The sequence below is a fragment of the Papio anubis genome, chromosome 6, assembly GCF_008728515.1.
Source record: "Papio anubis isolate 15944 chromosome 6, Panubis1.0, whole genome shotgun sequence".
Classification (NCBI taxonomy): Eukaryota; Metazoa; Chordata; class Mammalia; order Primates; family Cercopithecidae; genus Papio; species Papio anubis.
In genome coordinates this window covers 124489849-124515385 of record NC_044981.1, presented here as the reverse complement: position 1 = coordinate 124515385, position 25537 = coordinate 124489849, and the positions used below count along the sequence as shown (strand labels likewise).

The 25537-nt window shown below is 43.6% G+C and overlaps 1 protein-coding gene across 3 annotated transcripts in view; it reads left to right on the top strand.

The window, feature by feature from the left end:
- The window catches only part of ARFGEF3 (ARFGEF family member 3), a 185491-nt gene that overhangs the window by 119920 nt on the left and 40034 nt on the right, over positions 1 to 25537 (top strand). For all 3 annotated transcript variants that reach the window (XM_003898113.5, XM_009205990.2, XM_017958286.2), the window contains 9 exons: positions 560 to 725; positions 6274 to 6381; positions 7014 to 7229; positions 7388 to 7498; positions 10141 to 10291; positions 12068 to 12388; positions 14308 to 14441; positions 17362 to 17507; positions 19156 to 19335. In XM_003898113.5, the coding sequence (XP_003898162.2) occupies positions 560 to 725; positions 6274 to 6381; positions 7014 to 7229; positions 7388 to 7498; positions 10141 to 10291; positions 12068 to 12388; positions 14308 to 14441; positions 17362 to 17507; positions 19156 to 19335 (1533 nt within the window). The remainder of the gene's footprint in view (positions 1 to 559; positions 726 to 6273; positions 6382 to 7013; positions 7230 to 7387; positions 7499 to 10140; positions 10292 to 12067; positions 12389 to 14307; positions 14442 to 17361; positions 17508 to 19155; positions 19336 to 25537) is intronic.

The window sequence follows — 25537 nt, the reverse complement described above, 5'->3', positions numbered from 1 at the left end:
TGTCCTGTGGTTAGCTCCTGTGATGGAGCAAGCCACTCCATGGTGTACCCTATTATCAGTTCCTGAGCCTAAATCCATGGATCTACATGAAGGAAATCAACAACCATTTGTTTGCTTGATAAATTGTAAATTCCCAAAGGTAAGTGGTTACTTCATGAGCATAAGTGAAGCATCTCTGGAAATGTGCACATTCCTGCAGGAACAGGAACGCGTTCCATCTCTGCTGCTGTTGGTGCTCTTAGAAAAGGAAGCTCTGTTACTCTATTAAAGACATCTGTGCAGTTGCAAACGTTTCCACACATCCAGGAGTAAGAATGAAAAGTGCAGTCTCTGTAATCCTTCTGCAAGGGATCTGTCAAAAGGTGTCATCAGTGAAGGAGACCTCAGCACATTTGGGAATTCTCCATCTCTGCTTCTCCCCACTTGCCGCCCCGTTACCCAATACACAAGCCTTGGTTTAGTTCAGGGCTCTGTGTCGTGAAGAGGCAGCAGAGGCACTTAGGAGCCTGTTAGTGAGTGGGGTGTTACGTGGTCACCTTCTCATGCGATCTCTCTGTAGAAGGACTTCATGAAGCAGGTGCAGACCAGCGGCGTGCTGATGGTCTTCTCCCAGGCCTGGATTGAGGAGCTCTACCATCAGGTGCTCGACAGGAACATGCTTGGAGAAGCTGGCTATTGGGGCAGCCCGGAAGATAACAGCCTTCCCCTCATCACAATGCTGACTGGTCAGTGGTTTGTCGCAAGGCCTTGGGGCACATGGTAGGGTGGGATGGCTCACGCTTTAAAGCCTCTTTCAGAGAAGTGTTGGTGCTTGGAGCAGACTTTGAAACAGCACCCACAGAGCTTCCCTGGCATTGGTGACAGTTCCAGGGAAGTGTCATGAGTTCACTTCACAGGAGTTTTCTGTACCTTTTCCATGTGGGAGTCTGTAGGGCTCACTGTGCCCCATTAGATGAGGACTAACTTAGCACCTTTGTCTGTTGGTGTAAAACTGTAGGCCATGTCTGTAGGATGTGTAGGCCCAGGATTATTCCTGGAAGTTCTCACATGCTAATAGTCACCCATAGCATTTCATTCAGTGTTCTTGGGATTTACCAATAAATGTAAAATGACTGATTTTAAAGTTGGCTTCCTGGCCAAGCGCCGTGGCTCATGCCTGTAATCCTAGCACTTTGGGAGGCCAAAGTGGGCAGATCACCTGAGGTCAGGAGTTCGAGACCAGCCTGGCCAACATGGCAAAACCCTGTCTCTACTAAAAATACAAAAATTAGCTGGGTGTGGTGGCAGGTGACTGTAATCCTAGCTACTTGGGTGGCTAAGGCAGAAGAATCACTTGAACCCGGGAGGCAGAGGTTGCAGTGAACCGAGATCATACTACTGTACTCCAGCCTGGGCAACAGGAGCAAGACCCTTTCTCAAAACAAAAAAAGTTGGTTTCCTTCTGTTTTCTATCTATATCAGAGGCCCTCCCTTCCCTTCCCAGCTGTACCAGAATTAAGAATAATGCCAAATACTTACCAGCATCTTTGTCTTCAGTGTCCAGAGCCTTTTTTTTTTTTTTTTTAAAGAAAATATTTATTCAGGAATAGATGTTGCAATGGGAATATGCCCGCCATAATAAACTACGTGCTTATACAGGGAGGTAAAGGATGGTAAAGGTGTTTAAAGGAAAAATGAGGAGGATTTCATCATTGTTTTGAGATAATGATCTTTAAGTAAAGGATCAGTAACAGGGGCGGTGCCAGTTTAACTTGGACAGGCAAGCAGGTGCCAGGCAGATGTCCTCACAGGAGTATTATTTTGTGTAAGGTTGCAATGGCTTGTGAATTGCAATGGTTTGTGAGCAAGTTGGTGCTTTTTGCAGAGTCTCAGGTGATAGTTCTCTCTCTATATATATATAATTTCAACTATTACTTTAGACTAAAGGGGTACATGTGCAGGTTTGTTACCTGGGCATATTGCATGATGCTGAGGTTTGGGGTCAACTGATCCCATCACCTGGGTACCGAGTATAGTAGCCAACAGTTTTCAACTCTTTCCCCTCCCTCCCTCTCCTGCCTTGCAGTCCCCAGTGTCTATTGTTAACATCTTGATGTCCATGGGTACCCAGTGTTTAGTTCCCACTTATAAGTGAGAACATACGGCATTTGGTTTTCTGTTCCTCCATTAACTCGCTTGGGATAATGGCCTTCAGGTGTGTCCATGTTGCAACAAAGGACATGATTTTGTTCTTTTTTATGGTTATGTAGTGTTCCTTGGTGTATATAAACCACAATAACTTTTAAAATCCTATTTGACAATTAGAAATTTCACATGAGAGTGTAGAGAGCAGTATGCCATATTGTCGTGGGGCAGTGTTTTTTGGCAAAAGCAGCTTTTCATGGCTTCTTGTGGCTTGGCCATAATGCCAAAGATGTGCAAAAGTTTAGTCGGGTCATCGCTTGCCTTAGTAAGTTAGAGTTCCAGGCTTGTCCTGGATTGTCTCTGAGTCCCCAAACTGGGTTTTTTGTTTGTTTGGTTGGTTGGTTAGTTGGTTTGGTTTTTTTGTTTTGTTTTGTTTTGTTTTTTTGAGACAGAGTCTAGCTCTGTTGCCCAGGCTGGAGTACAGTGGCATGATCTCAGCTCACTGCAACCTCCACCTCCCAGGTTCGAACGATTCTCCTGCCTCAGCCTCCCGAGTAGCTGGGATTACAGGTGCCCACCACCGCGCCCAGCTAATTTCTGTATTTTGAGTAGAGACAAGGTTTCACCATGTTGGTCAGGCTGGCCTTGAACTCCTGACCTCAAGTGATCTGCCTGCCTTGGCCTCTCAAAGTGCTGGGATAACAGGTGTGAGCCACTGCACCCACCCTCCCCACACTGGTTTCTGATGCAGTTATCCTCTCGTGCCTCCAGCAGAAGGAGGTGCAGAGCAAGGCCCTGACCTCTCTGGAGTATCTGTATCCTCACACAGCTCAGCATGGCTCTGTGCCCAGCAGGAACAGCACAGGACTGGGCAGAACAGTCCAGCTGGGGCACAGGATCTGTTGTCCAAAGGGTGTGTTATGTTGCCTATGGTTGGCACTGGGGGCTCTTACAAGGTGTCAGAATAAACTACTGGCAGGTGGAACCCAGCCATGTAGAATTTGAGGTGAGGCACTATTTAGGAATCAGGCAGAAGATCAGAACATACAGTGAGGTCTGTCCACGGGTGGCAGAGTCCTCGTCATTGATGGGCATTTGGAGTCTTGTTTCAAGAACTAGGATGGAACTGGGGGAAGTAAGATTGGGTCTCGAACCTTGCGGATCAGGATCACTGGAGAGGTGATCAATTTGTGTTTTGTTAATCATGATAGCATTTACATCCATTTGAAAAATAAGCATTCAGGCCAAGGACGGTGGCTCACACCGATAATCCTAGCACTTTGGGAGGCCGAGGCGAGTGGATCACTTGAGGTCAGAAGTTCAAGACCAGCCTGGCCAACATGGTGAAACCCCATCTCTACAAAAAAAAAAAAAAAAAAAAAAAAAAAAACACACAAATTAGCCGAGCATGGTGGCAAGTGCCTGCAGTCCCAGCTACCTGGGAGGCTGAGGTGAGAGAATCCCTTGAACTTGGGAGGCAGGGGCTGTAGTGAGCTGAGATCGCGTCACTGCACTTCAGCCTGAGTGACAGAGTGAGACTCTGTCTAAAAGAAAAAACAAAAAAGAAGAAACAGAAAAAAAGAAAAGAGAAGTAGTCAGTCAAATGTATGAGAGCCATTTATTTAGTTTACCTATAAGCAATGCTTGATTTCTATCTGTTTTCACAAACTCCTTTCAGTAGGGATGGAAGGTACTGCCCAGAACCTGTAAGTCTGAGAATTTGGATGAGGATCCTAAACATTCCAGCTTTAATTTGCAAATACCATAGTTTCTGCCAAAAGTAATCTCTGTGACTCTCTTGCCCAGGCCTTAATAAAAGGAGTCATTCAGTAGATGTAAAATGAATAAGTAACAGACTATTCATAGTTCCCATATTCATCAATCATCACTGTTAATTAGCCATTGCTGTTATTAATGGAACAGTAAGCTCAATTGCTATGTCCATAGGAAAGTTATTTAACTTTAAAGATGAAAAGGGCTTTTCATAAGAATTCAACAAAATAAGGGTCTATGATTCTTTATGATTGTAAATTCCAGGTATGAAGTGACAAATGAATCAGAGCAGCAGTTAGCCTAGAGTTTGGAGACTTCTATCTGATCTTTTCGTTATGTATGAGGAGAAGCAATGCCAGCAATCTGATGATGAACCCTGTACTAACTGTGGCCATTCCTGGTGTCATGTCAGAGTATTGTATAGAACTGTGGAATTTTAGCACAGAAATAAACTTTGCATTACTTGAATTCATCAGACCTTTACCTAGCACATAGAAAACATCCATTATACTTTGATAAATGAAAATTTCTGGCAAATGTCATTTGACCAGACATCAAATTAATTTCAGAGAAACCAGTCTGTTTCCACCTTAGCAGCCATATAAATTTCGTCCCTGTTTTGGTCCTGATAGTTGCCGAGAAGTCTCCAGGCTTTTTGTAATTTCTGTAAGAATACAATGGAACACCATGCAAAGAAGTCTCATCCTCTTGGGGTGAGGGTGAAGTCCTAAACTCAGGGAATAAATACTAATAATTACAGGCAGTGGCTCACGCCTGTAATCCCAGCACTTTGGAAGGCAGAGGCGGGAGGATCACTTAAGGTCAGGAGTTAGAGGCCAGCTTGACCATCGTGATGAAACCCCGTCTCTATTAAAAATACAAAAATTAGCTGGGTGTGGTGGCACACACCTGTAATCCCACCTATTCAGGAGCCTGAGGCATGAGAATTGCTTGAACCCAGGAGGTGGAAGTTACAGTGAGCTGAGATTGTGCCACTGTACTCCAGCCTGAGTGACAGAGTGAGACTCTGTCTCAAAAAAAAACAAAAACAAACAAAAAACCCACAACTACCCTCCTTTCCCATCCCCTCCCTGTGTTGCATTCAGCTATATTAGTTGCATCCAAGTATGTATATTTCAACTCCATAGTCACTTTTCCAATGGTTACTTCCTTTATACTGAGGAACTTGGGGCCTTGGCGAGCCTGGCCCAGGGCTACAAGGCTACTTAATTCAGAGCCAAGACTAAAGCTGAGCCTTCTTGACCCCACTCCAGTCCTTTCCTCACCATAATGTTAAAGAGTGGTTTGTTGAGCTAATTCTGTAGAAGAGAATTTGTTTCAGCAAAAACTTAAACAGGATAACTGAGGATCTAGTATGGAGCTGGAATGGTGTAGAGAGGCCTGGATGGGAGTCAGAAGACATGAATACTAATTATTTCCGTCATCAGCCTCATGGCCTTGAACCACTTACATACTTTAAACATGGTCATGCATCCTTTAGCAAGGACAGGAACATGTTCTGAGAAATGCATTGTTAGGCAATTTTGTCATCATGTGACCATCATAGAGTGTACTTACACACCTAGGCTAGATGGTATAGTCTATTGCTTCAGAGCCACAAACTTGCGCCACATGTATTGAATACTGTAAGCAGCTGTAAAAACATTGTAGTATGTATTTGTGTATCTAAACATAGAAAAGGTGCAATAAAAATAATGCTACTATAATCTTAGGGGGCCACTGTCTTATATGCAGTTGGTGGTTGACGAAAATGTCATTTTGTGGTGCAGGACTCTGTTTCTTCCTCTGTGAAATAAAAATAATACTGACCTGCTTACCTAATTTGAGCTGTTTCAATGATCAAGTCAAAAAATTTTATGTGAAAACACTTTGAAAATTATAAGATATTATTTATTGTACTTTGCAATTTGACTATGTGATGATCTGACCAAAGAGGCTTATTCTCCTCTTAATTCATGTAAGGAAGCTCTGAAAGAAAAGTTCACATCTGGGTAACCTGTACCAGGTTTGGGAATATATAATTCGGGAATAATCAATGATTCTGAATAAAAAGAGTATTTAAGATCAAAATATTCTAAATCAATAGATTTTCTAACATAAATAATTTATAGTTTACATCTATTTTTAAATAAAGATAGGCAGCAATGTAACAGAAGAATAAATATTCCAATATGAAATAAAACTAGACTGAGGGAATAAAACAAAATTTATGATAGTCTCATAAAAGGTTGCTACATGCTTGAAACATAAAAGATACAAGGAATATTTGTTAAAAATGAATATTGTGGTGGCCATGTCCTTGTTTTTGACTGGAGTGTTTTATTTAGGGAAAACTTCACTCTTTTTCCTTGACAGATATTGATGGCTTAGAGAGTAGTGCCATTGGTGGCCAGCTGATGGCCTCAGCTGCTACAGAGTCTCCGTTTGCCCAGAGCAGGAGAATCGATGACTCCACAGTGGCAGGTAATGACTTGGATCTTGAGTTTATGAACACTGCATGTGTTACCAGCAATTACATTATTATGTGGTGACTTGAATCAAGATTTTGTCATGGTTAGAAAAAAACTAATTGGGCTGGGCACGGTGACTCACACCTGTAATCCCAGCACTTTGGGAGCCAAGGCGGGCAGATCACGAGGTCAGTAGATTGAGACCATCCTGGCTAACACAGTGAAACCCTGTCTCTACTAAAAATACAAAAAATTAGCTGGGCGTGGTGGTGGACACTTGTAGTCCCAGCTTCTCAGGAGGCTGAGGCAGGAGAATGGCGTGAACCTGGGAGGCAGAGCTTGCAGTGAGCCGAGATCACACCACTGCACTCCAGCCTGGGCGACAGAGCAAGACCCTGTCAAAAAAAAAAAAAAAAGAAAAAGTAATTGATGGAAGTCACTTAGCATCATTCAGCTGATAATGCAACATTTATTTTTAAAAGAACAAAGTGAAACATGATCCCATATAATCCATTAAGTTATATTTCCTTTTGTAGAATTGCATGCAACTCTGTACTGCTCATTTGATGGCAAGAGAACACCATGTCATTCATTGTCAGGTCATTTTTGTCTCTAGAAAATGACGCACACTCCTCCATGTTCCAGGTGTGGCATTTGCTCGCTATATTCTGGTGGGCTGCTGGAAGAACTTGATCGATACTTTATCAACCCCACTGACTGGTCGAATGGCAGGGAGCTCCAAAGGGCTGGCCTTCATTCTGGGAGCTGAAGGCATCAAAGAGCAGAACCAGAAGGAACGGGACGCCATCTGCATGAGCCTCGATGGGCTGCGGAAAGCCGCACGGCTGAGCTGCGCTCTAGGTACCAGCGGAAGTAGTGTTCCCTGGCTGTGTTCCTACAGAACTTACTGGGAATGATCCGGCAGGGTAGGGTGGGGGGGACCTTTTCGAAGGGGTTCTGCTAGGTGAATGGTTAGAGGATATACTCAGTCAAGAAGTCATTGTCTGTCTCCTCTGAAGGGGTTGCTGCTAACTGCGCCTCGGCTCTTGCCCAGATGGCAGCTGCCTCCTGTGTCCAAGAAGAAAAAGAAGAGAGGGAGGCCCAAGAACCCAGTGATGCCATCACACAAGGTAACGACTGGAGGGCCAGAACCCACCTGGTGCCTTGGGTGCAGTATGCACACACCTGCACAGGCTAACACACGCCAGCCAATACTCGTGCCTGTTCTGTGTGCGCTGCCCAGTATGTATACACCACTGATCTCGAGATCCCATTGAGCCACAGGTGACCTACAGAAGATCCCTCTGGAGAATGAGAGACATACTGACCCCTGGTGGCAAGGAAAGTGCAGCAGGCCCAGGAGTCCCGCGGGCCCACCTGGCCTAACTGTTCGTATCTGTCATCTAGTCACTGGCTTTGGCACTTCACACAAGTGCACACTTGAAGAGCCTTCGGGTTATAGTGGGGAAGGCAGATTGGCCAGTTTTCTAAAGGGGAGAAAACAGATGGATAAAATTAATGAGGGGAGGCTCAGGAAGAAGAGGCTCTCATCAGAGAAAAATCTGAGCTTTGTGAACTCAGGAAATGGCTGATTTTTAACCTGTTGAAATCAGTGAGTCAATGAAGCTGATGGTTATCTGGATCAAAGGGAAGAGAATGACCATCCTGATAGCAACAGAAGATACAAGGCAGGCAGCAAACAAAAGGAAAAATGCAAGCGTGGTCCAAATTATGTAACTACTATCAGATATGTACAGTAGCAAGTCACTGAGTCAGCTGTACATTTTTAGCCGAGAAACACAGTTTAGGTCTGTGTTTCTCAGATTTGAATCAAATTTAGAGACCCATTTGAAAACAAAATAGCTCTCACAGATCCCCAGGGTTAACTTAAAATGGAGTCTCACAATTTTACTTAAGTATTTTACAACCATGAGCTACATAAAAATCCTTACATTCACAGTTCTTTAAAAAACCACAAAATCAAGACCACAATATTCTGATTAAATACAAATAAAAAATAAGATTAAGGCTGGGCACAGTGGCTTACGCCTGTAATCCCAGTACTTTGAGAGGTCAAAGAAAGTGGATCACTTGAGCCCATGAGTTCAAGACCAGCCTGGGCAACATAGCAAAACCCTGTCTCTACTAAAAACACAAAACTAAGCCAGGCATGGTGGCATGTGCCTATAGTCCCAGCTACTTGAGGGGCTGAGGTGGGAGGATCACCTGAGCCTGGGGAGGTCCAGGCTGCAGTGAGCCATAATCATTCTATTGTACTCTAGCCTGGGTGACAAAGTAAGATCCTATCTCAAAAAAAAATAGATAAAATGGCCAGGTGCAGTGGCTCACACTTGTAATCCCAGCACTTTGGGAGGCTAAGGTGGGCGGATCATTTGAAGTCAGGAGTTTGAGACCAGCCTAGCCAACATGGTGAAAGAAACCCCATCTCTACTAAAAAATACAAAAATTAGCTGGGTGTGGTGGCGGGTGCCTGTAATCCTAGCTACTTCAGAGGCTGAGGCAGGAGAATTGGTTGAACCTGGGAAGTGGAGGTTGCAGTGAACCAAGATGGTGTCACTGCACTCCAGCCTAGGTAACAGAGAGAGACACCAACTCAAATAAATAAATAATAAATAAAATTAGTATCACATTTATGAGACAAACGATGTTTTGCTAAAAATCGCTTTGCTTCTTATGTTAGGAGATGGTTTGGATTCCTTTGAGGTTGGCTTGCTATATTTCTGGGTTCTGGACCATCACTTAGTTATCCTACCACATGCAGTGACTTGAAACCTTTTTTCAAGGAGGACACTGTGGTTTGGCCTTGCCTTAGCATTTTGCATTACTGACATCTGAAGTCACTTTCTGCATTCTTTCTCATTAATCATCTACAGTTTTTTTTTTTTTTTTTTGAGACTGAGTTTCACTGTTGTTGCCCAGGCGGGAGTACAGTGGCATGATCTCAGCTCACTGCAACCTCTGCCTCCCAGGTTCAAGTGATTGTCCTGCCCCAGCCTCCTGAGTAGCTGGGATTACAGGCATGTGCCACCACACCCGGCTAATTTTGTATCTTCAGTAGACACAGGGTTTCTCCGTGTTGTTCAGGCTGGTTTCGAACTCCCAACCTCAGGTGATCCGCCTGCCTCGGCCTCCCATTGTTGCTGGGATTACAGATGTGAGCCACCACGCCCGGTCTACAATTTTTTAAAGTGTTATTTGGAGCTCACAAATACAAACTCAAGGGATGAAATGAAATCGGTCTTTTTCAGTGATAGAGCAGTCATTCGGGTGCTCAAAATATACATAAATAAGTTGTTTTAGAGATGATGATCATAATGAGAACCTAACATTACAATAATCTCAGAGAAAACTTGCAGAAAGCCAGGAATTCTTCCATTTGACCAATTTTTGGGAAGGGTGAAAGGTCTGGGCCCAGATGGTTTTACCTGGAATTGGCTCATGAAACCCATCCGCACTGCTGTGCCTGACCCAGAGCCCATGAAAGGGCCTGGAAGGAATGGCACCTGCCAGCTCGGGATCCATCCCACTTCTGGAGCCGGAGAGCTGGGGCCACCGGCGCATGGGACCTGCCGGCTGAGTGGTTTGCATGAGGGTCCGCAAGGACCTGCTGTGGAGGCGCTTGCTGCCGCTGACGTCTGTCCTTTCCCTTTTGCCCTTGCATGACACACATTCTTTCATTTTCATTCTTTCTCTCTCCCTTTCTGTCTCCCTTACTCAACCTGTTATTTTAATAAATGTCTTTCTGGCACAGTGAAACTAAAAGTGGAGCAGAAACTGGAGCAGATTGGGAAGGTGCAGGGGGTGTGGCTGCACACTGCCCACGTCTTGTGCATGGAGGCCATCCTCAGCGTAGGCCTGGAGATGGGAAGCCACAACCCGGACTGCTGGCCACACGTGTTCAGGTGCATGATGGGCTCCCACCCCCAGATGGCACTGACCCTGCCTCAGGAAGCCTGGAGTGGGCTCTGGGGGGTGGAGAGGGGTAGCCTCAAGAGCCTGCCAGCATGTAAATCAATTATAACAATTCACAGAGTTTGATTAAACTTCAAATAAGACATGAAAAGAAAAGACGCAATAAGGGCCCAACTAAATGTATGTTTTGAAGAACAAGGGACAGAACTGGGTCTCAGGAACTGTGACTTTTCTATTGACATTTTTACTAGAGAAGGAAGGAAGAAAAACCAATTAAATAATTGATTGAGATGACTATGTAAGTTAAGTGAATACAGTGCCAATCTAAAACTGGTCATGTCTCTGCAATATTACATTGCTAAATGTTTACCAATGTCCTCTTTACTTAAAGAAGGATTTCAGATAGCCTATTTGGATACATAAAATACAAGATACCTACTTTTAATGTAGCTAGACCGAAACAAAACAAAACAAAATAGTACACCTCTGCCAAAGACAGACCAAAAATTTGGCTCTAAGCATTGTAGCATCAAAGTGAAAAGAAGCTCCCAGTGAGTTACACAGTGCACAGTGCCTGTAAGATGAAAACCAGCAATAGCTCCAGAGTCCAGGTCTTCTTACAACTAAGACTGAAAGCACGTCTCCCCAAGCGCTGCATCAGGGCAGACCCAGTACCGTGGAAGGAGCACTGCCCATGGAACAGGACAAGGGCTGGCCACACTGTGCCTTCTCCTTCTCTGCATCACACACCTCACACTCACTCCAAACCCAGGTCTAGGCAGAGCAGGCATGGGGCAAGAGTGGCCAGGGTGATGGCCGATGGCCCAGGGCACCAGCCAGAGATGGGTTCAGTTTCACGTCTTCAAAGCAAATATAGCCGTGAGTGTTTGTTGAGCAAAATGGTTCTATTATGAAGGCTGCTAACCTGCTGCTCTTTATTGCTCTAACAAGAAAAAAAAAAAAAAAAAAAAAAGGAAAAAAGAAAAAGGCTATCCTGGTACACAAGCAGCGGGTAAGGGATTGAAAAATTCCCTGATTCTAGAACATCAGAGTGGATTATCCACGACGCTCTTTACCGGTAAACGGACTTACTCTGAGATGAAGGACCCTGCGAACCATCCTTGTCCCAGGTTCTGTTGGGAACAAACCATTTAGAAGTTGGCAGTTGTAGCACATGTGGTGACTCTTCTCTGTGTTTGCCATGATTCAGTGACTGCCCTTCCACCCGGCCGCCACCCACTGCACCCAGACTTGAGTTATGTGGCGCCATCAGGACCAGGCAGGAGGTGGCTGGGCAGAACTCACTGTGGCTGGATGGCCTGTCCGTCATAGCTCTGGCCATTCTGGAATCCCATCGTAAGGAAATGCTTCCCAACTCCTAATCAGAGCACTATATAGAGGGAAAGAGGGTGCCTGGGGAAAAGTGGCTCAAACAGCAGGAGGGGGGATAAGCCAGTAAGCTGGACTAGGCAGGGGGATTGGATGAACGGGGCCTCTTTACCTGTCCTTCTCCCAGCCTGGGGTGGAAGAACCCAAATAATCCTTTACTCATTTCAAGGCTGTCTGGTCTAACTCAAATACTACTACTAATAATGCTGTGTGACATGAGAACACAGGAGGGGAAGGACTGACTGTGCTCACAGGAAAGACGAAAGCTGGGGAGCTGGCAGAGCTGGCTGCATTTCCTTTGTCTGGCACTGTGGGGTTGATGGAGCTGCCGGGATGAGCTGCAGAGTCTAACAGCTGCTTGTCTGTGCTCTTTCTAGGGTGTGTGAGTACGTGGGCACCCTGGAGCACAACCACTTCAGCGATGGCGCCTTGCAGCCCCCTCTGACCATCAGCCAGCCCCAGAAGGCCACTGGGAGCGGTGGCCTCCTTGGGGACCCCGAGTGTGAGGTCTCGCCCGCGGAGCAGAGCCCGGAGCAGGGGCGCTCCCTGAGCACGGCCCCCATCGTCCAGCCCCTGTCTATCCAGGACCTCGTCCGGGAAGGCAGCCGGGGCCGGGCCTCGGACTTCCGCGGCGGGAGCCTCATGAGCGGAAGCAGCGCCGCCAAGGTGGTGCTCACCCTCTCCACGCAGGCCGACAGGTGCGCGGCGCCAGCCTCCCACGGGCCGGGAGCCTGCTCACCAGGCGACACCCACGTCCATCTGGTCTCAGTCATGGCAGGGACGACCCATGTGTTAGCCAATCCCTTAAATTTCCTCCATCTTTTTCAAGCTTTGTTCTCTCTACCATTACATCCATACTCGGAATGAAACGTTTTCTACTGACACTGGAGGGTCTGAGGCAGGCCACCTGGGGTCAAAACACTGCACTTACTCTGGGATCTCAGGCAATCTCACCTCCCTGGGCCCTGCCTGGCCTTCTCCATTGGTAAAATAGGGTCATTTTTTAAAAGTAATTCTGTCACCGAGTAGTTGTGAGGGTAAATTAATTAGTAACTTGATGCACCTGGAGCGGAGCTTGGCAAATGGTAAAAATCCACTATTTTTATGATTATGGCTGTTTTCAAAAATCCCACATGCATGTGTTACTTACTGATGCCCAACAACCATGTGAAGGTGAAGAGGGAAAATCACCAATCGTCTCAACTCTTTGGTGGTACTTCCTGATGTAGAAAGTGCTTTTGGTCACCAGTCACACACAGCTCCACCTCACTTACCTCTTCAGCATTTGGTCACTGTGTCCCAGACCCCCTGCACGGGCACAGGGAGGACCGTCAGGAAGGGGATGGGAGTGGGAGGAGCACTCCCTGGGCCGGGACTCAGATTGACCTGAGTTCCTGTCCTGGCTTTGCACTCCCCAGCTGCCGGGTCATGTCTGTAGACATAGCTGCACTGAGACTCAGTTTCTCCATCTACTATCCCACTACCATAATTGCTTTGTCCTGCTTATCCAAGTTGGCTGTGAAAATGTTTTAGAATCTGGAAAGCAATAAACAGGTGTCAGGTGGAACATAGTATTCATCACTATTTTCTTACTAGGAATGAGGGAGGAGAAATGGTTAGTGGGACCCAGAAACCAAATGGTATCAAAATAGCAAGAAAAATATGTTTGTTTCGATAATTTATAAACGTTTGATCCACTAATTCCCATCTTAACTTGCATGTCTCATTTTCCTCCTTCAAAAAGGACTCATGATTCCATTTCTATTAGCGACGCTCTCCCTGAAGCAGCCCATGGTGCCCCTACAGCACTGATCGCCCTGTGGTGTTGTGAGGCTTGGAAGGCAGATACCAGGGTGACCCAAGAGCCATGGAAGGCTCACCTGGCACATTCCTCATTGTGGCCTCATAAAACAGATACTTGATCTTTACCATTCTTCATTCCAGTGACCTTCAAATCCTCCCCTAAATTCTGCTACTGTGCTCCCCACCTTCCTAAATCTTTCTGCTGGCAAGGTCTGTGCCCAGCTGAGCAGAAAAGAAAAAGAACTTGCAAGACCCATCATATTAGGGAACATTCTTTCTTCCAAATAGATACTTGAGTTCCCATCACATCCAGGCGTTTGGGTGTGTATGAGGCCAGTCCCTGCCCTGAGGGGGGCTTACAGGATCCACTCTTAGCTGTTTTTGTATCCCTTCCAGCATTATGCTCATAAATTATAGACAGACAAAATGTATTCATCAATTTACTGGGGTTTTTTGACATCATTTATGAAATTGAAGCTAATTCTGAAGATTCCATTCCCATTTACTCAGTTTCTGGGAACAATGCCTTGCCATCTTTCAGCTTCTTGCCAAGCATTTTATGAGAGCCTACCATGGCTGAGCTAGACCATGAGGGCACAAAGATATTTTTAAATATATTCTTTGTGCCTTTGAATTAAAATGTCACAGAGCAGACTTGTACACAGTTAAAATAGATATAATAATACCATACATTTGTCTACAGTGTTTACACACATTTCCACTGATCACATCAACAAAATTGCCATAATCATTCTGCCATAAAGACCTTGCTGAAGTGTTTCCAAAGAACACATCTCTTTCTGTTTGCATCCAGGCTCTTTGAAGATGCTACGGATAAGTTGAACCTCATGGCCCTGGGAGGCTTTCTTTACCAGCTGAAGAAAGCATCGCAGTCTCAGCTTTTTCATTCCGTCACGGATACAGTTGATTACTCTCTGGCAATGCCAGGTAATTGTTTCCCGGAAGAAACCATATACCAGGAGGTTAGCAGGAAACAGCCCAGGCCTCTGTCACCAGCAGCGTGCCTGAAGATTTGACTCCATATTCCTTTTGCTTACACTCACACAAGCTACCCCCAAGTATAGATTTGTCTCCGGATTTTGAGGCACCCTGTGTGAGGGGTGGTGTAACTCTTTGTGAATGGAAACGTTGCTGCTACCACATCTATAAGAATTCCCACTGGAGCTGGACTAGGTTGTTCTGCTAAGTTTTGTGCTTGTGGTAGAAATCGTGTGGCTCCTTAGGGTGCAGATAGCTTCCTTCACATGAAGGTGGAACTTTTCTGCATATCAAAAACCACACCACACATCTCTGTCCAGTTGGCTGGACAGAGGTGATTTGTGATATGCAGAAACAACCACTGATCCCAGAAGGGGTGGTGAAAAAGGAAACTGCATACCACTCTTGCAAAACTGATCTCAGAGGCATATCCCATTAATGATGGGTCAGTGTCCACGTCGTCTCCAGTGAGGCCAGGTGAATAAATGAGGCCCTCTTGAAGGCCAGTGTTGTGGAAGACAAAGTAGAGTTGTACTGAATTGTCCAAGGGGCCCAGAGGGTTGGCAGGTTGCTCACAGATGGAATTGTTCATCCACAGCACCAGTGGTTGTCCTGAAACAGTGAGCACCTTGTCCCGAATGAGTTCAGGCAGAGACAGGGAGCCATGTGCTGGGGACGCGCCGTAGTGACATGTTGGACTGCACAACCTCTGAGGTCCCTTCCATCCTTAGGAATCTAAAGTTCTAAAAGCAGTATATTTGATTTTTTCATCCTTGCTGCAGATTTGGATTTGAGAGCCACCGTTGTTGCCCCACTCGTTTTTAATAGACTTTAAAACCTGAGCAATATAAAGCCAACCTCCCAGGCCCATCAGACTTTCAGAGAATCTCTGAGCCCAGGGGTAACCTTCAAAGTCTTTCTCATTGGAGAAAACGGTAGACTCTGAGCTTACAAAGCACACAGTGAGCAGGGGCCAGGAAGTGGCGGTAAATCTAGGAAGAGGGAGACTTGCTTCGGAATCAGTCAGGTAGGAATATAAAATGCGGCTTCCAACACTTACCAGCCACAGCATCTGAGGCAAGTCATATCACCTTTCAGACATTCAATTTTCTACTCTGTAAAATAGCAATAATTATATTTTCTTCTTAAAAGAAAATATAGGCTGCGTGCTGCAGCTCACGCCTATAATCCCAGCACTTTGGGAGGCCGAGGCGGGCAGATCACCTGAGGCCAGGAGTTCGAGACCAGCCTGACCAATATGGTGAAACCCTGTCTCTACTAAAAATACAAAAAAATTAGCTGGGCATCATGACGTGTGCCTGTAGCCCCAGCTACTCAGGAGGCTGAGACAGGAGAATTGCTTGAACCCGGGAGGCGGAGGTTGCAGTGAGCCGAGATTGCACCACTGCACTCCAGCCCAGGCAACAGAGTGAGACTCCATCAAAAAAGAAAAAAAAAAAAAAAAAAAGGAAATATAATTGCTTTAAAAATTAAAGTTATTAAAGACTTATAGAACCAACACAGTGTCTGATGCAGGGTAAATATCCATGATGATTATTATAGGTTGAGTATCCCTAATCCAAAAATCCAAAATGCTCAAAATTCAAAACTTTTTAAGCACTGGCATAAGGCCACAAGTGGAAAGTTCCACACCTGACCTCATGTGACGGGCCACGCTCAAAATGCAGGCACACAACACACAGTTTATTAAGGGTCCCCAAGGGATACAAAAATTGCCTTCAGGCTGTGCGTAAGGTATATATGAAACAGAAATGAATTTTGTGTTTAGACCTGGGTCCCATCCCCAGTAGGAAGTAGAGGAGAGGCAACAGAACATGAGCAAGAAGGGAGCGGGGAAGATGAAGGCGACAGTGGCAAAGAAGTAGCCCAAGATCAGGGTAGACAAGGATGTACTGAAACAAGACAGAGCAGGCCAGACAGCATGTTACTGAGCAGCAGAGGGACCAGGTCTGCTTGGCAAAGGCTGCAGAGGTTTATTAAGGATTGTCAAAGTAGATGATGAAGTGAAAGGTGACAGGAACAAGAGTAATAATAATAGCTAATAATGTTGTTCAGTTAGTATGTGCTGGGCCCATGCTGACCACTTCATGTGTATTCTCACGTTTAATCTTTAAAGCAATTTTAGGAGTGGGCAGTATTATCCCCAGATTTACAGATGAGATCATTAAAGAGGAAAATCTTTTTTTTATTATTTTTATTTTTTGGAGACAGAGTCTTGCTCTGCCACCCAGGCTGGAGTGCAGTGGCGCGATCTCGGCCCACTGCAAGCTCCACCTCCCGGGTTCACCCCATTCTCCTGCCTCAGCCTCCCAAGTAGCTGGGACTACAGGTGCCCGCCACCACGCCCAGCGAATTTTTTATATTTTTAGTAGAGACGGGGTTTCACCGTGTTAGCCAGGATGGTCTTGATCTCCTGACCTCGTGATACACCCGCTTCGGCCTCCCAAAGTGCTGGGATTACAGGCGTGAGCCACCGTGCCCAGCCTAAAGAGGAAAATCTTTGGCCAAATATAACACAACTACTAAATGGTGCCAGGATTTGAACCCAGACAGTCGGACTTCTCGGCCCTCCTACCGAACCGCTACCTCATTCCCTCTAATCAATTCCTGATCACACCTGTCACATCTCAGCTACCGGGGCTACAGTGCTGAGTGAGAGGGCGATGCAGGCCTTGCTCAGTGAACCACCACATCCTTCTTGAATCCAGGGCTCCCTCCTCCCTTGGTTAGCCAATATCGAATTACCCTGCTGGTCCTACCTAGATTTTCAACCTCTCTCTTTGCTTGAATAGGTCAGACTGTGTCTGAGTTTGGGCTTTCTGGCATTTATGTTCTTGCCTTCCTGTAGGAGAAGTTAAATCCACTCAAGACCGAAAAAGCGCCCTCCACCTCTTCCGCCTGGGGGATGCCATGCTGAGGATTGTGCGGAGCAAAGCACGGCCCCTGCTGCACGTGATGCGCTGCTGGAGCCTAGTGGCCCCACACCTGGTAGAGGTGAGCACTGGAAAGGTGGGAAGAGCCTGGAACTGCTAAGTCAATGACCAGCAGAGCCAGCACGGGGGCCTGTAGTCATGTATGGGGACAAAGCACTGTGGCCACTGGGCAGTTGGAACTTGCCCATCACCTGGTCACAAACATCACTGTTTTCTAGTTATACTTCATGGCATCTAAAGAATCACCCCAAAGGGCAGTACTACCCTAGTCTCACTCTGACCCTCTTTCTTTGCAATTGTACAACTCAGCTAGTTTTTCATTTTTTTGATCTGGTATCAACCTGAGCCTGGAACACAAAGACTGTGGATGGTTCCTAATAGCTTTATTTGTATACATAAATATAACAATGTCTTTGGTTCCTACCAGTCCCTGTTTTCTAATAGCTAAATATACTCAGGACAGTGTCCTTTCAGTCAGGGAACACTATGTCTTAGTTTTCTTAACAAAATGAATACTAAGACCCTTTCACTCTCCAAAGGAAAGCAGTTCATGTGATCAGTTTTATGGCAGCTCTACCTCTAAGCATCTCAGTACATGAGGACTGGCCACTTCCAAGTTGACAGGGAAAACTGTTGCCCTGTTTTGCAGTGATAGCTATTCTTAATAGCCCTTTTGCTCTTACCTGGTAGAGATAAATCATAAAACACTTCTTGGAACTTATTAACCTGAGAACATTCTAGTAAGCAAAATGGGTAGAAAATAGCAATGTAGACATAGGGAAAAAGTCTGTCCGTTATCTTTTACTCTACAATAAGGCCTCCCCAACATCTAGTGGCTTAAAACAACTACCATTTATTTAGCTCATGATTCCATGAGTCAGATATTTGAGGTAGGCTTCTCTGGGTAGTTCTGGGGTTGGCCAGGCATGGCGGATCTCACTGGCTTTAATTGTGTATCTGTGGTCAGCTGGTGCAAAGTCTGGGGCCAGATGGTTCACGATGGCCTTAACAGGGATGGCTAGACAAATAGGTCTCTCTTTTCATGGTCTCTCATGTAGACTAGCCTCCAGCAGACCAGCGCCAACTTGTTCACATGGCATTCTTAGGGTTCCAAAGAGCAACAACAGGGCTAACCCCAAATCACAGGTACTTTTTAATTCTGTTCTTACATGATGTTTGCTTGTGTTCCACTGGCCAAAGCAACTCACACGTCCAAGCCCAGGGCCAGTACGGGAAAAGACTACTCAAGAGCATGGATACCAGGAGGTTTGTAAACCAATTAGAGCTACTGTGGCAATCTGTCCCTCACCTCACTGAGGAACAGATGACTCATCTTATCTTCCTACGTGTGGGGCACAGCTAAGATGAAACCATAAGCCATTCCTAGTCTGGGTTCTGGTGTCTTTATAGTGAGCATGTTCTGTACCATTTAAGAAAACTGTCATGTTACAGAAAAATAAATTACAAGAAACTTTTCTTTTTCTAGAAACATTAACATGAAATTGAAGTTGTGCCTGATAAGCTCGTTAAATTGTTTAAAATGCAATTTAGTGTGCAGTTTGCTTAGACTTATCCCTTAGAGTGTTTTGATTTTAACAGAATTGCTGTTTCTCCCTCCTTGTAATGAGGTGGGGTAGGAAGGCCTTCAGAAACCACATTCTCACTGTCTGCTGTCCTGATGGTATGCCACTCTCTGATGAATTTTGCAGGCTGCTTGCCATAAGGAAAGACATGTGTCTCAGAAGGCTGTTTCCTTCATCCATGACATACTGACAGAGGTCCTCACTGACTGGAATGAGCCACCTCATTTTCACTTCAATGAAGCACTCTTCCGACCTTTCGAGCGCATTATGCAGCTGGAGTTGTGTGATGAGGACGTCCAAGACCAGGTCAGTGTGACATGGTCATCAGCGTCATAGCTGGCTCTTACTGAGTGCAGTGGCAGGCACGGTTCTATGAGCTTTGCACTCTTACTCTTTCCAATAATCCTATGTGGAATCTGTAACAGAGAAATTAAGCAGGGCCGGGCATGGTGGCTCACACCTGTAATCCCAGCACTTTGGGAGGCCAAGGCAGACAGATTATGAGGTCAGGAGTTCAAGGCCAGCCTGACCAACATGGTGAAAGCTCATCTCTACTAAAAATACAAAAATTAGCCGAGTGTGGTGGCACATGCCTGTAATCCCAGCTACTCAGGAGGCTGAGGCAGGAGAATCGCTTGAACCCGGGAGGCAGAGGTTGCAGTGAGCCCAAATCACTCCACTGCACTCCAGCCTGAGTGACAGAGCGAGACTCCGTCAGGAAAAAAAAAAAAAAAAAAAAAAACAGGTAATTTGACTAAGGATACATAATCAGTGATTGGTGGAGCTGCGATTTGAACCTAGGCAATCTGCTGGCCTATCTCTTTACACCTGGCCTATATTCCTAACTGCTGCCATACTGTCCACTGAAGGCAAGGTAAAGAAACTAACTGGAGACTTCGTATTTCACATGATGGTGGGCTAGAAATACAGGATCTCTCTCTCTCTCTGAAATCCACCAAAAATATTGAATAGAGGTTTAAACATTTCTTTCAAATACCTTGACACACTGACAAGAAAGTAAGGAGGCCCCAAAACTGAGTGCCAGTGGGAAGCCAGAGAAGTAAGCAGAGCCCTTAGGCTGGTTTTACCATGAGGGAATTTGCTATTAAGTGGAGCAGAAGTTCTGGTCATCCCAGACGAGAGTGCACAAAAACAGAAAACAAATCTCAACGCAAACTTTGCAAAGCTGATGTTCATTCAGGCCAAGGTTGAATTAAAACAAACTTGATGTTCACTCAGGCCAAGGTTGAATTAAAACAAACTTCCTGAGGATACTATCAGCTTGTTTCTAACACTGGCTCTTAATGGAAAGTTTTTTAAAAAGAGCGCTCCAGGATTTATTATTACAACTTAGCCCTTTTATGTGATCTGTGTATGAAATTGCACCACCTCAGGGTCTGAGAAACTATACAGGCACCATACAGAAGCAACAAAATTCCCCCTAGAGCAACTCATGTCAATTCAGGCCACAAAATAATCCCACAAACAAAGTTTCAAGGTATGTGAGCTCTCGGTATTTTTTTAAAATTCACAAAACACACAAGAAAACAAGGCAATGGAGAGAACTGATAAAACAACCAATGGTACAACTAGACCTGTAAAGAATTGGATTGAAATATTGGTATCTTCCATGCAAAATATTAAATCAAAATGCCTAGTAAGTTTATGGAAATAAAGGAATGAAAATACAAGTTAACACCTAAAGACTAGATTGTTAACACTTAAGGTAAGTTAATACCTATAGTTAGCGCCTAGATAGTTAACACCTACAAGTTAACACCTAAAGGTTAGATCATTAACATCTAAGATAAGTTAACCTAGATGGGTTAACACCTAAGACTTTATACCCATAAGAGTGAACTAGGTGATTCAGATCAACTTTCCCACAGGGAACAACTAAAAAAAGCTGGATAAAAAAAATTTAATCACTCAAAGACACTGACATAACTATAGGGCAATGAAGAACTACAGGGCCAAGATGGGGGAGAAAAAGAATACCCAGAGTAGTCTTCCTGGTATTTGAGGCTGTTTTTCCTAAAATGGAATCTACTATTTTAAAAAAAGGAAGATATTGGGTTGGTGCAAAAGTAATTGTGGTTTTTGCCATCACAGCAAAAACCACAATTACTTTTGCACCAGGATAATAAAAGATGGAGAAGCTCAGCAAAGTTGCAGTCTGGGACCTCCCAAGTCTGGTAACTTCCTGACATCTTGAGTCAGGATCTTGAAGTGAAAGGGACATCTTAGAAAGAGATGTCCCTTTAAATAGATTAGTCATAAGAGAAAATAAATCCAACTTCAAATAATCCCAATCCCTGACATGAGATTAAGGTAATCTGAGATTTCTAGTGCCTTTCTGACAGAAGGCACCATTAATAATAAGCTTCAAATTATTTCTTGATTTGCAGGTGCAATGTTTGCATTCAATAAAAAATAACCAGGCTCATGAGGAAATAACATGTCATTGAAAACAAAAGTTTAAAAAACGAACAATAAACACACACAGGAACCCAGACATCAGAGTTATCAGAGACGTATTTTAAAATAACAATGCTTAAATGTGTTTAGGAAGATTAAGGACAGGAGCAGCTTTGGCTATGGTGACTTGAAGAAGTTAGGTTAACCTTCCCCACAAAAATCAAGCATAAAACAGGACAGGACAGAATTGTCCAAAGCAACCATCTGAGGGGTCTGGAAATTGACCAAAAGCAGACAACAAATTGAGTAGCATTTATTCTTAAAAACAATGTTTGCTAAAACTTTGGTGAAGAATAGTGGGAGTCTGACTTTCTTGCCAAAGACTGAAGCAATCACCTTTACTCCCAAGCTCTATTGGCAAGAAGAGTAGTTTGACCCGTGTGAGGTTGACTGAGAAAATCATTAGCTTTTCTACAATCAGGGACAGACTTGGCATGGAGAAGAGTGGGGAGAAGATCATTGACTTGTCAATTAAAAGTGATGAATTCATGGAGAAATGAACAGGGGAATCCAACCTTGCTGGCCTAAGGTTTGCAGTCAGTAGTGTACTAGCAAGAAATCTAAGATCCTGGATATCAGAGATTCATAGGATAGAGGGACCAAATAGTCTGTTCACACATCCCTGGGGCATGTACAGGGGAGACTGTAAAGATTTCATCAAAAAGTAAAAGAAAAAGGAGATAAAAACTTTGAATATTCTGAGCAACCTTCTCACACAGATTGATTGCCAGAGGGTAGGAACCTTAAAGACTCAAGGTGTTTGAGCACAGTTTCCACCCACATGATCAGTTAACTACTCAGCTATGCAGACATGGGGATGAACACTAGGGAGTCAGGATAAAAAATAAAAATGAAGAACAAAAACTGAGCAGACACATGAGCGCCATGGGAAGAGACAGATTCTACAGACTAAGTCCAAGCACCTTAGTCTGGTGGGGGGAAACCCTCAAAAATAAATTAGCATCCAGCATCGCTACAATATATTTTCTAAAATGTCTAATTCTCAAAAATATGAGCGATGCAAAGAAACAGGAAAGAGTAAAACATACTCAGAGGGAAAAATAGTGAATAGAAACTGACTTAGAGTGAGCCCAGATATATTTGGGAGCCAGAGCCTTCAAAGTACCTTTTAAATATGTTTCAAAAAATTAAGGGAAAATACGACAATGACTCAAAAATAGGGATTCTAAATACAGAAATGGGAACTATAAAAATGCAAATTTTAGAGTTGAAAAGGGCAATAACTGAAATGAAAAATTAGCTATATGGGCTTACCAGAAAGATTTGAGATGGCAGAAGAAAGCATCAGTGAACATGGAAATAGATTAATATAAATTATCTATTGTGAAAATCAGACAAAACTAAGTTTGAACAAAAATAAACAAAGCCTCAGAGATTTGTAGAACAATGTCAAGCATACCAACATACCTGTAATGAGAGTCCCAGGTGGAGAGGAGAAAGACAAACAGATGGGAAAATATATTTAAAGAAATAGTGGAACCCCAATTAGGATCAACACAAAGATATCTACAATAGACACATTGTAGTCAAAATGCTCGATGACAATGACAAAACCTTAAAAGCAGCAAGAGAAAGACTATATTACTACCGAGGAACTAATGCTAGGATTAATGCTCGGATTAACTAATGCTGACTTCTTCAGAAAGAATGAAGGCTAGAAGACAATGTAATGACATAAAGTGCTGAAAGAAAAACTGTCAATGAAAGAGAAATTACTCTTCAAAAATGAAGATGATGTAAAAACATTCTCAGATAAACAAAAATTGGGAGAATATCTTGCCAGTAGACCTGTTCTACAAGAAATACTAAATTCCTTTTAGCTGAAAGAAGTAACACAAACTGGTAAATCTATTGCATAAGAAGAAATGGTACATATGTGGGCAAATATAAAACAGTATGTACATTTTTCTCTTTCTCCTAATTTATTTCAAAAACCTAACGTTTAACACAATAACTCTAACACTGTATTGTTGGATTTATTAAACATGAAGATGTAATATAAATAACATTAGCAGAAAGGAAGGATGGGAAATGGAGCTATGTAGAAGCAAAGTTGCTGTATTTTGCCAGAATTTGCTCAGTATTAACTTGAGGTACAAATGTGATCAATTGAAGATTCATATTATAATCCCTAGGGCAGCAACCAAGAGAGTAACGCAAAAAGATGAAAAAATAAACATGAATGAAAGTGATCACAAAAAAATGTATTTAACATAAAAGAAGGTAGTAAAAGAGGAACAGAGGAACAAAAAGGACGTGATATGTAAATACGCAGAAAACAAATAGCAAATGACAGATGTAAAAAGAACCATGTCAATAATGGCATTAAATATGCACTAATGAAAGGATGATCAGCATCATTAGTCATTAGGAAAATATAAATCAAAACCACATGAGATAATATTTCACATCTACTAGGATAAAAAAGATAGATAATAGCGGCCGGGCACGGTGGCTCACTCCTGTAATCCCAGCACTTTGGGAGGCTGAGGCGGGCGGATCACGAGGTCAAGAGATCGAGACCATCCTGGCTAACACAGTGAAACCCTGTCTCTACTAAAAATACAAAAATTAGCTGGGTGTGGTGGCGCACACTTTAGTCCCAGCTACTCGCGAAGCTGAGGTGGGAGAATCACTTGAACCCGGGAGGCGGAGGTTGCAGTGAGCCAAGATCGTGCAACTGCATGCCAGCCTAGGCGACAGAGTGAGACTCGGTCTCAAAAGAGAGATAATAGCAAGTGTTGGTGAGGGAGGAGGTGGAGACCTTGGAACCTTCATGCCCTGCTGGTGAGAGGGTAAAATGTGTGGCTGCTTTGCAGTCTGGCAGTTCCTCAAGAGGTATGTACCCAAGAGAAATGAAAACATCCATACAAATCCTGTACACAAATGTTCATAGTAACATTATTCATAATAGCCAAAAAGTTAGAAACAACTCAAATTCCAACAGCTGATGAATAGATACATTAAATTAGGTTATGTCCACACAACGAAATCTTATTCAGCGGTAAAAATGAAGTACTGATATATGTACAACATGGATGAATCTTGAAAACATTACATTAAATGAGAAAAGCCAGTCACCAAAGACCATATGTTATATGACTGCATTTATATGAAATGTCAGAATAGGAAAATCTATAGTGACAAAAAGTACATTAGTGGTTGAGGGTGGGGTGGTGGAGTAGGCAATTACTGCAAATGGGTACTGAGGTTTTTGAGGGGGTAAGTAAAATTGTTTTTAAATTAGATTGTGGTGATGTTTGTACATTAAAGGTCTGTTAACCTCATAAACTTGTCATTAGTCTTTGAAGAAAAAATATGTAAAAGAAAAATGTATGTATACATAATGTAAGAATTTGTGTCTAAAGCAGGGTTTAAAATTCTTTGGAAAAGTTTGACAAGGTATATCATGTGAATTCAGATTCATCTTCAAGAATTATGCTTAGATAGGAAAAAGGAAACTTATTTTGGTCTCAAGTAGAAAAATATATTGCTTTGAGTTTTATGTACATTTAGACTTTTAAAATGTTAGAATTGATTCTTACTAAAAGTGATTTGTAAAATTACACCCTTGGTTTGATCACCGGTGATTACAGTGTTATTCTCATACCTTTGTGTATTGAACTATTTCCAGAACCAAGTTTATGTAGATCCTGAACAGTAATATGAGAATGTGATTGGTATTTGTCACCTTTATTTTAAAACTAGCATCTGAACACTTCAAAGCTGTCAATGTGGATTGGTTAGACCAATAACCTCTGCTTGATCCTTACAATTAAATTTTGTAACTAATGGTATTGTTCTTTCAAACAAGTGACATATTTTCCATGACTATTATGGGGAGGGGGGAAATAATTTAATCAGTTCTTGTTTAACAAATTGAATAAAGCAAAGGTTCATACATTTTTAAAAAAAACCTCCCCACAGTACCCCAAGCCCGTTGGTTTCACTGGTGAATCTATAAACTAAGGATGAAATAATAGCAACCCTACTCAAGCTCTACCAGAAA